The 10,539-nt window shown below is 51.5% G+C and overlaps 5 protein-coding genes across 5 annotated transcripts; 1 reads left to right on the top strand and 4 right to left on the bottom strand.

Annotated features, from left to right (window-relative positions):
* Nucleotides 1-254: 254 nt before the first annotated feature.
* On the top strand, nt 255-918 carry SAPIO_CDS0307 (uncharacterized protein; the record flags this gene model as incomplete). Its single annotated transcript, XM_016783119.1, has 3 exons — nt 255-405; nt 473-537; nt 673-918. 3 exons carry the CDS (start codon nt 255-257, stop codon nt 916-918), a joined length of 462 nt encoding a protein of 153 aa, XP_016646752.1.
* A 583-nt stretch (nt 919-1,501) lies between these two features.
* Nucleotides 1,502-2,557, bottom strand: SAPIO_CDS0306 (uncharacterized protein; the record flags this gene model as incomplete). The annotated part of the gene is made up of 3 exons (XM_016783118.1): nt 1,502-2,215; nt 2,298-2,452; nt 2,518-2,557. 3 exons carry the CDS (start codon nt 2,555-2,557, stop codon nt 1,502-1,504), a joined length of 909 nt encoding a protein of 302 aa, XP_016646751.1.
* A 1,677-nt stretch (nt 2,558-4,234) lies between these two features.
* On the bottom strand, nt 4,235-5,482 carry SAPIO_CDS0305 (uncharacterized protein; the record flags this gene model as incomplete). Its single annotated transcript, XM_016783117.1, has 2 exons — nt 4,235-5,211; nt 5,272-5,482. The coding sequence occupies 2 exons, from the start codon at nt 5,480-5,482 to the stop codon at nt 4,235-4,237; spliced, it is 1,188 nt and encodes a 395-aa protein (XP_016646750.1).
* A 1,454-nt stretch (nt 5,483-6,936) lies between these two features.
* SAPIO_CDS0304 (Uncharacterized protein) lies at nt 6,937-7,912 on the bottom strand (the record flags this gene model as incomplete). The annotated part of the gene is made up of 2 exons (XM_016783116.1): nt 6,937-7,498; nt 7,578-7,912. The coding sequence occupies 2 exons, from the start codon at nt 7,910-7,912 to the stop codon at nt 6,937-6,939; spliced, it is 897 nt and encodes a 298-aa protein (XP_016646749.1).
* A 528-nt stretch (nt 7,913-8,440) lies between these two features.
* SAPIO_CDS0303 (uncharacterized protein) lies at nt 8,441-9,994 on the bottom strand (the record flags this gene model as incomplete). Its single annotated transcript, XM_016783115.1, has 3 exons — nt 8,441-9,604; nt 9,659-9,793; nt 9,848-9,994. 3 exons carry the CDS (start codon nt 9,992-9,994, stop codon nt 8,441-8,443), a joined length of 1,446 nt encoding a protein of 481 aa, XP_016646748.1.
* Between the last annotated feature and the right edge of the window lie 545 nt (nt 9,995-10,539).

Raw genomic sequence — 10,539 nt, 5'->3', positions numbered from 1 at the left:
CTTTTTTTTTTTAAAAAAAAAAAAAAAAAAAAAAAAAGAAAAAAAGGGGGGGTCCGCCGTTGAAATGAAAACGAAGGGAATATGCAAAGAATGAAAAAAGAAAACAAGAGCGAAGAAAGAAAAGAACTGAAAAGAAATACATACATCTGACTGTGGAACATCCCGAAACTAAAATATTACCATGAACCTTCAGCGAAATCGAGGACTGCACGCGCGAGTGGACCTACGAGCCCGATTCCTTCGACTACGTCCACATGCGGTGGCTGATCGGCAGCATCGGCGACTGGAACGCCGCCTTCGCCGAAGCCTACAAGGTTCTCAAACCGGGCGGCTGGCTCGAGAGCTACGAGAGCGGCTCCATGATCGACAGCGACGACGGCACCGTCACAGAAGATTCAGCCCTCGGTCAATTGGGGCAAGATATTCGTGCACTTCGGCGAGAGCATTGGGAGGCGCTTTACAGTCATCCCAGAGGACCTCCAGAGGAAGGCTATGCAGGCGGCGGGCTTTGTCGATATCGACGAGCGAAACCTTAAGGTGAGTGAAGAAAGTGAGAACAAGGGGGGGACGTTGGAAAGAATAGAAGAGGAAAGAGGAAAAGTGGAAGTATAAAAAGCAAATAATACTCCAAAATATGTCTTTCCAGACTAACTTATTTTGCCTCATCTCAAGACTCCCCTCGGAGCCTGGCCAAAAGACCCTGGTCTTAAAGAGGTTGGGCAGTACGCCCAGCTCGCCCTCGAGGCCGATATCGAAGGATACTGCTTATACCCGGCAACCGCTCTCGGCTGGAAGCCTGAAGAGGTTTCTGTTTACGCAGCCCACGTCCGTAACGAGATCCGGTCATTAAAGATACATTCGTACTACCGCCAGAGAGTAATCTGGGCGCGTAAGGCCTTGGAGACTCAGGAAGAATAATAGGATGCCGCATGGGTCGTGGTTGGGGTCATTTAACACCTACTTGTGGATCCCGTCCTCCAGCATATGTTTCCAGCTCCAGATTGCAAATAGAAGAGCGTAAAGTCTCGCGTGACCGAGTCCCTACGATGCTCAAGCTATTAACGTGCGAAGTGAGGAATAATAATTGTCAGGTAATCCGAAAGATCCCGAAGCCCCCGTAGATGAAGATCGGGAGGCGGATTCCATGTATCTTGTTCCGCGTGTGGACTCTCATCTTGCCAGCGAGGCTCGTTATAACGACATGTTCACCTAAGTCTATCGAGAGATACCGTAATTCGTATCTGTACTTAGTAATTCGCCGTCATGGCGAAACGCCATTCATCCCACGTCGAGTTCACAAAGTGAGGGTCACCGGGGAAGATTTACAGGGGCATTGGGGTAGGTAGAAACAGAAAACGGAAGATCTCTTTCCGAATATGAGTTCATAGATTTATATATCTTCATGGTGGATCTAATACACTAAGCCTTGGGCCGATGTAAATCTCAGTTTTTAGACTGAAGGTCTCAATCCAGGAATCAACCCTCCCTATCCTATGCGGAATTATAGCTTTCGTTTCTTGCAGCGCCTCGATGCCTTTACGCACACCTCCTGACCAGGCTGCAACCCCTCGCAGTTCAACCCCGAGTTCAGCTCAAGGAACTGCTCAAGCGTGAGACCATGGTCCGTAGCGATAAGGTAGCAGTACGATCCTGCCGGCACGGTATAAGTCTCAGCACACCCGGATCCGCCCGCCGGGGGCTGCGCAGGCTCCGAAGGAGGAGGCGCAGGCGCATCTCCACCACCGCAAGTGCCGCTCACAGTCTCGGTCGCCAACTCAACCCACTCCTCATAATCGCTGCTCGCCGCCTCGGCATCGAACCGAGCGGGCAGAATACCCTGGGTATCATGTCTGCCGACGCCCGCTGTGTCGGCGCAGTCGGGGTTCCTGACGTTGGCTTTCGCGTGGGCCCAGCCCGTGACTGCGAGCCCGGAGGTAGTGGCGGCAGATCCTTCGATATCGCCCTGCTTCCACTGGAGGCAGCCCTCGCAGCGGAAGATGAGGGAGAAGGCGGTGTCGTTGATGGTGGAGGAGATTTGAGTGAGGGTGGCCTCGCCGGTGTAGAGCTCGGGAGGTCCGTACTCGTTGGCCCAGCGGAAGGAGGTGAGGACTTGGTCATTGTGGGGGTAGGCGAGGAGGAGGAGGTTGTTGACCATGCCACCGCCAAAGGAGACGCCGCACCAGCCGGTTCCTGCGCCCTCGGCCGATGTACAAGTCTAGTTGCTGTTAGCTTTCCCTCCCTTCTCTCCTAACCTATTTTCCTCGTCTGAGCTGAAAATAATGTGGTGCAAAACTTACCAAAAGGCCAATGAATTCGGTGGCATCCTTCTCGAGGGCGTCGGCGGGAAGGGCGAGGCCGTATGTAATGTCGGGGACGCTCCACGTCGTGAAGGCAATGCCGGTCTCTTCGTCCGTGTAGGGAGTCGAGTCCTGGGCGAGAGCAAACTTGGCCACTTTCTTCAAGTTAGAGTTGCTAGAGACTCCAATTGAAAAGAGACACATCTCGAATTGTACTCACACGGCGCAGCGGCCAAAACCAACGACGCAAGAGACTTCATCGCGGAGGATTGGCAGACAAAACGCTCTCAATTGACACCAGCAAGAAGGTTCGTACGTCTTTTTTGCTTTCTTGTGATTCCACGGTCACCGCGGCTCGGGCAGCCGATTCCCTTATATACCTGTTCATTCGGAAGTGGAAAACAAAAAAAGAGCTCGATTCCCCGCAAAATCGATTTAATTGAGAAGCTGGTCGGCTTGTTCGAAACAACGCACTTTACGGCATACCGTTATATAAAGCCTGGTAATGAAGGAATAGTAATACTGTCTATACGATTGGCCACTGCATTGATGTTTCATTTACGAGAGATTTGCGTTGAACGGTGATGATCCCGCCTCTCGCAGGGGGAATCCGGATCGTATTGCCCCGGGACCCGCCTTCTTGGACGGCACGCACGCATTGGGAAATGGACGGGACGAGGGGGATAAATGGCAATTTTCCTAGATTGGATTCCGGAAAATGGGGATAATCAGGGCAAATTCGATTGGGTTGCTACGAACATAACAGCACTGTTGGAGTTTCCAGTCCCACTCCCACTCCCACGAAAATGGGACGAATTGATCCCGTAGATTTTGCATTGATCCCCACCCATCATCCTCATGGATATGCCGGATCTCCGAGAAATGATACCAGGAAACTCCGTGAATGGCCCCTGTAGCACACTGGGTGGATCGATGGGTGATCTGGTGACACAATTCCCTTTCATGTTCTTATCATGACCCTGCTCTCTGTGGATAGGCCCTCAGCAAAATTCCCTAACATTGTTATTGCGGCTCTTTGAAGCAAATACCAGAATCGGTACAGATCGTTTCTAGAATCGTGGTTCCTTCATACCATAGGTACATTGGACCGCGTACCCGTCAACATAACAGTATTACTCGAAGAGTAGTGCCCCGGCCTGTGAAGCTAGTAATCTCCCTGACACCGAATGGGAGATCTCCGGCGCTGCCGCTGCCTCTCATGACTGTGGACAAAAGCTTGAATGCATAAATCACTAGCATCGCCGTTAGAGTAGGAGAAACGATTTGGGGGGGCTGAAGGATGCATACTCACCGAAGCCTTTTCTGAGAGTCCGAGACGCCACTGCGGAGGCGTATATATCTCCCCGCCAGAATCCTTATTTCTCCAGAAGGAGGGTGGCTGTTTCGGACCCGGTAAACACAGCCGGGTGCAGTCGCTATGTAAGGCTACTCGTGGTCAAATGCCGCCGGCCACGACACTCGAAGCATCCTTTGCGGATAAATAGCTCAGGGGCAAGTGCCAATCCTGACTTAGTTTGGTAGCATTGCGACGTTAGTCAACTGAGGGGAGGGTAAAAGATTGGGAACGCAGTTTCGGAAGGTTTTTGCCCTCTTCGGCATCATCTTCACAATCTCCGTCGATGGCCAGAGAAGCTTCTGGCATTGCTCGACCCATCCGGTGGGTTTCGACTTCCATACTTGTGGTTGCCTCTGCTTGCCTCTCCGGCGATAGCGTGTGGAGGCTACGTGGGCCTGAGATCGGTTCGCCATGATGTCTCGGGCTCCTAATCCGATGACGACTCGGGATCCCTACAAATGCATACGTTCTCTCCAAGTTCGGAACTGTTTTGGTTTTGACGAGTTTGTTTGGTTCGTTTTGTTTGGTCGCGGTAGCTAGATCCTTGAAGTGGGGGGAAACAACCCACGAGATTTGGTGATCAGGACTTCTCGCAACACTCGGAGATTCCGTCGTGTCTGGAGGTACAAAGTGAGTTCGTCGCCTTGAGCCATGCGCGGATCCGATCATCGGTAGCATCGTCGTTATTGTCGTCCTCTAAGAATTCGGGCGATCCGGCAGCACCCGACATAACGGAAATTCTGATACAGTTCCATTGGAAGTCCAGCATTGCCTTCATTTTCTCTGCCATCCTCTGGGCTGTCATTTCCGGCTCTTCGCCAGGACCCATGCGGATCTCGAAGATGCGGCCCGAACGCAGCGCCCAGTTCGGCCTGGCGTCAGCGGCCGACACCGCAGCCTCACTCTCGTCATCATGCTTATCGGCGTCGTCGTAATACGTTGTCAATCCGTCAATAAACTTCTTAACCTCTTCCGCGGTGAGAGTGATCTCCCGATAAGGATCTCGCATGTCTTGCCGCTTCATCCAATGGAATTGCAGTCTAACTACCCATATGCCTTCGCCATCGGGGTATATTCCAAGACATTTAAGACCGAAGCGGGCGTTGGACCACCAGTCGTGCATCTGCTTGTTCATCGAGATCATGTTCCACGTCTGGTCGGAGCAGCCAAGGCGTTCTGATATCAGGCTGGTATATGTGAGGCCGGTGCCCATGAGTACAGAGTAATGGGATACTAGGTTCAGGGCGTCATTGAGATTATCTCTGTTCGAGTTGAATGCGAAAGGAACGATATGACAAATATCTGGGTCTGCCGTCCCAAGAAAGATGCAAGTGAACTTGTCTCGAGCTTTGCATTGTCTCTTTTGGTCCTCTCGTTGCGAAACAGAAAACTTTTCTGCGGGCTTGTACGGAGTGTCTAGGTCTGCTTTGCACTTGCGGGACGTCCGTCCGGATTCATTCTCATGGTTATTAGAGGATTTTCGCGAAGGAGCAGATTTGACGCCGGGGTTGGATGGAGCGGCATTCCCAACCCCTTCGGCCCGGCTCTTCTGCAGAACTAGGTCCAGTTAGCTGTTCGTCCAAACGCTTCGGGGTTCTATTAGATGCACCAACATACACTTTTCGATTAACTGCTCCACCCCTTCCAGAAGATGCTTCGTGATCCATCTCCCATTCTCCCGGAGATGTGCCAGAGGCATAACCATGATAATCGACAGCTCAAGTGCTGTCAATTGCGGCGGATCGTCATCGCCCTGAAAGCGGGCTCCAATCTTCTTCGCAATTTGGAAGCGCTCATCCATCTCCTCGACAGGGATAAGGCTCTGCATCTTGGTGTACCGGCGTTGGTCCTGTAAGTGGTACGAGAGCATTCGGACGTGGGACAGACTGGATGCTGCGTCTAGAAAAGAATCGAGATCTTGGTGCAACTGGGCTCACTTTTTCTGGTGAGAGGTGCAACTATCCGGCCGAAGTTACACGTCAGCAACAACCAAGAAAACCTTGTCGTGAAGCTCAGAATAGACGAAGGCAGCGAGAAGGCATGAGCGCGGATTAGGTGAATCAACTTACTATTAGCGTGAGAGAAAGGAGATGGAAAAGCCGACAACTACAGGCCCGAGACAAAAGGGATCGACAGGTAAATGGATTCCATTGACGAATGAGCGTGGCCTTCACTAATGTAAGAAGTGCCGACGAGTTCTTGTCTGGAAACTGGAAGGAGCATCAAACTGCGAGTTGCCGAAACCGTGCAGTTGTCAATAAACAGCACAAGGTATGAAACTGTCGTCCTTCTTGGCATAAAACTCGCCTTCCCCAGTTGCATGAAACCGAGGAACGTACTATAAGAGAAATATTTACCAGAGACAACTAAGAGTCGTACGATAGCAGCAGCCTCAGGGTCTGGGTTTTTGTAGGTGCAGGTTGGAGAGGTAGAAAAGGAAAGGAAAAGAAAAGAAAAGAAAAAAAGAGAGAGAGAGAGAGGCTTCACCTTGGCTCGGTGTGTGGTGCAACTGTGGGTGATGATCGGGGGTGGTTGAACAAGAAGGTACCTCCGGTTTCACTACCTTCCGAATTAGTGTTGAACTCTTGCTCCAGTCGAACGAAAAGATCAAGCAGAAGTTTGGAGAGAGGAAATTAGTCGCATATTTACTGGGCTAGAGGTGCAATTTCCGCTTCTAATTCGTATATTCACTGCACTTGCATGTGATATCTGGAGTGATCAACGATCTTGTCTCAATCTTGCCTCAGTATTTTGTAAATTAGGCGTCTAACTTTCGTCTCCTGTGAGAAGGAATGGTTTCTTCAGAGCCACAAACATGGGTCGGAATTCCTCCGTTTCTAGTTCCTTCTTGCTCAAGTGAGTGAATCACCCCGATATTGTAGTGGCATGTTTATGGAAGTTGCGCGCACTGGATTAAGGGAGGCCATCTGATTCACGACAAATCCCTGGGTACAGAGGGCACAGGGCATGTGATCCCTTCACAGCGATGCGTACGGGGTAGGATTTACATGTGCAAGACCTTAACATCGCTCTCTCGAGCTTGGGCGTCAACCAGCTTGCAGTAGGGAAGCGTTGGACCGAATTAAAAGTGTGGTGACAGCCAGGTTGAGAGTTGACGTTTGAGCAGTCCTTTAGACCACCAAAGACGCGTACTAGATCCCTCAACATATGTATCATTCGAGTATGAAAGGTCCTGAAAGTGGGATTTGGCTGGGCTGAACGCTCTCTGCGCGGTAAGGTCAATGAATTGGCAGACTATGAGACGCTCTGCACACCACTTCCCTACAAACCGTCCAACTCTAAATCGTTCACATACATGTAGCGACTGAGAATAATCCATCCGTACCGGAACCACTTCATCTGACTGACGTGTGCCGCCGTCATAGCCTCCTTCGCAGTGGCCCAACCTCCTGTGCCTAAACCATGAACGAAGGTCAATCTGGCAGGGTGATCCCCCAGTATTTCCTTCTCGCTTCTCGATTCGAGGCTGTTATCGCCACCTAGGACAGCGAGACGATTCACCACTAGCTTTACCAATACATCAAATGGGCCCGAATACTTCCTCAAGAAGCTCACTGTCGTCAAGGTATAGAGATCCACCGGAATTACCCTCTCCTTAGGATCATCAGTGTTAGGGTCATTTGGCGTGAGTGACGAGACAAAGGCCTTTGCGCCGTGGTAGAGCGAAATGTGATTTGGGTGAGAAGAGATGCCTTGAGAGTCAAACGTGATAAGGGTGTCAATTGTTGGGTCCTGCGAGTCAGAGCTAGATGTAAATGTGTCGTGGAGAACAGCCGCTATCTTTTCAGCAGACCAGCTGGCGTTCATTGAGTCGGGAAAGTTCCTAACAATCAATCCATCCATGTCAGTTTCAAATCCCCGACGGTATTCACAGCTAACGGGGAGAAAGGGAAGGAGAATACACAGGATCATCCACGATCAACACATCATCCTCGCTGCGCAGCCCAAGCACAAGCCCGCTCTTCACCAACTCTTTTTTCCGCGTCTCGCCGAGGCCTTCTGCATTCCCACTGCTGAGACACAAAATTCGGACATGGTTTCCCGTCCCCGGGCGTGCGACGGCCATTACCGTGGGGGCGAAGAACATGGCTTCATCATCTGGATGGGCGATGACCAGACCAATGCGCTTGTTGCGGAGCGTGGGAAGAGAGGCGGTAACCTCGGCGAGCATCGTATCCAAATATAGTGTTGGGATGACGATGAGAAGCGCGGTGACGAATAGGAGTGTTCGATTCATCTTGAAAAGGGGCTTGACGGACCTCTGCTCTTGAAGCGGGAATCCTCTTACCATTCCACAACAGAGCACGCACGATTTTAGCTCGAAGAGGTCCAGGAGTGTTTCAAATGCCAGGAAAAGATAAATATCCAAATGCTTGGTCGAGGATGAGAGGTCACCGTCAAAGTGGAAACAATCTGACGCGCGCAAGACAGGTTATTTTTCTTCAAACAAAGTTGGCCTTATATCTCAGGCCGACTTGAGACAGGTCCCGATGACCTGACCCTGCTCATCTCTAGTTGGTCGACCATGCAAGCGATATTTACGGATCGTCGGATAGACACGAAATCCGCACCATTGTGTTCTGTTTCGCTGCATCGTCCGCACTTTGTTAACCTGACAATGCACGCCAACTGTGGGATCTAGATTTTTCAGAAACCACCTAGCAAGCAAACGACTAATTTATTATTTCATCAATTTAGTATCCGGCGGCATTCTCGACTTCTTCGATAACCCACATGCGTCAACTAGGCCAAGTCATGATCTTTCTCAGGCGGTACAGCTCAAGTCCGTCAACTTCACCACCCAAGCTCCCCTCTCGATAGTATTAATGAAGATGAATCCCGACTTAAAGTAAGCATACGACGACCACGATCCGACAAACTCCACAATGCCGCCGCCCTCCTCCTCGTCATCCTCGGGGTAGATATCGAAATGCGCAACCTCGCACACGCTCGATCCCGTAGGATCCTCAGGAATCGACCTTGCATCAAGAACACGAAGACCCGCACCGTAGTGGGACTGGTAGACGATCCCGTCAATGACGTAGTGGTTATGATCGATCGACTTAGTCTTGGCCTTGTAGAAGCCCGTCTGCTTGGGATTCTCCAGGTCCCGAATGTCCCAGATAAACGTAACGGGGTATCCATCTGCGCCGGGACCGGCCTTGTCTGCCTCATCGAGCTCGTCGTCAAGAACGAGGTACTCTTGGTTGTTGACGTCGAGGACCCATCCTTGGTGAGTGTAGCTGGCACCTTCGTACGACGTGCGAGAAATGATATGGGTGCCGTTCTTGTCTTCGACATCGTAGATGGTGAGAGTGTCCTCATTGTAGCCGTAGCAAATCTCGCGGCCCTCGTATCTGTCGTCGGGCCCGTGATAGACGAGGCACTGCGCGTCGTGAACGTATCCATCCCCAGCCGCGCAGCCGGGCGAGGTTGGGTTCGCGGGGTCAGACAAGTCGATGAAGATGAGGCCGGCTCGGCAGGCATCAGTCCTGGGTTGGGCTCCGACGCTAACGGCGTAGTTGCGCTCCTCGTTGATGACGACGTTGTGAGTCCTACCGATGGGCAGGTCGGCGTAGAAGCCCGTGAGGTCGTTGAACTTGTCGAAGAGGACAGGATTGGCCGGATCAATATCCAGAAGCTTCTTCAAATCGAAGATCTGGATTCCGTGACCTTCGGCTTCGGATCCGACAATGGCGTAGTGCTTGTACACTCTGATTTCTCTCCAGATAGAGGGAACGGAGTACTGAGGGAGTCGGCCGAGATAGATGAGTTTCCCCTCGCTGCTGATCTCTACGAAGGCGGTGCCGTCTACTTGGCCGATGGCGACAAACTCGCGACCGTCGTCCGACGTCCAGCCCCAGGATGAGGATCCCTCACCTTCACTACCTCCGAGTGCGGAGTGGGGGAGGAAGTGATAGAGATCGGCCTGGGTGTGTCAGCAGAAGAACCGACTTGATGTTTACAAGGAGAATATACTCACGTTATGGCATCTGAAGGTGTTGTTCTTGTCACCAGCAATTGCCTCTGCGATGCCGTCCTTGCAGGCCGTGTAGCCAAGCTCAGGATACTGACTACTCTCCAGGCGTCCGGCAGCTCGTTGGTTTTCCCATGATTTCTATTTCCATATTAGGAAAACCACATCGCTCCACATGCTTCTCAAAACGCATACCTGTTTCCTGGCCAACAATTCCCGGTGCACTTGGCCCGACTCGTACCGTTCCAAGGCAGCCGACGGGTCCACCTCCTCCTGGGCGACAGCAGCGCCGGGGAGAAGAAGGGATGCGCAGAGCGCTAGGATTGGATTAACGTAAACCATGGCGAATAGAAAGGCACTTCTGAATGGAGTAAGAATGTCGTGGCCTCGACAAGGACGATTACTTCCTCACTGGTTCTCAGGGCCATGAGCGTTCTGACATCTTTATAGTCCCCAGCGCCTCCAAGATCAAAACGCCGGTCCTCCGAACAAGCTTCCATGTCGGGTCTTTTGTAGTGAAGGCAATATGTTCTTCGCCGTCGTCCTTCCCGGATAGTCCTTGGCCGAATGCAAGGATTGGATGCCGGAACTTTCGTCGCGATCCATGCAGATCTTCAAAATGCCAAGAGCTTCCACATTCAGTGCTGACGAACAACATCCATTTCCCACCTCCTACCATACGCCCAATCCACTTCGCAATGATCCCTACGGCATGTGTGCCTATGTAATAATGTCCGCCTAACTACCCTGCTTCTCCTCATCAAGGTAACTCGGGCAGGATTTGCAACTAAGCGTAAATACAACCCTGTGATAGATTGCCCTACCGAATCGGGAAGGTCACTTCGGCAGATGATTTCGTCAATGCAACCCACGCAATCAAGACTTGA

This window comes from Scedosporium apiospermum (genome assembly GCF_000732125.1).
Source record: "Scedosporium apiospermum strain IHEM 14462 chromosome Unknown SEQ_SAPIO_0011, whole genome shotgun sequence".
Lineage (NCBI taxonomy): Eukaryota > Fungi > Ascomycota > Sordariomycetes > Microascales > Microascaceae > Scedosporium > Scedosporium apiospermum.
Note: the sequence above shows the minus strand (reverse complement) of the source record. Positions and strands in the feature narration are given on the sequence as shown.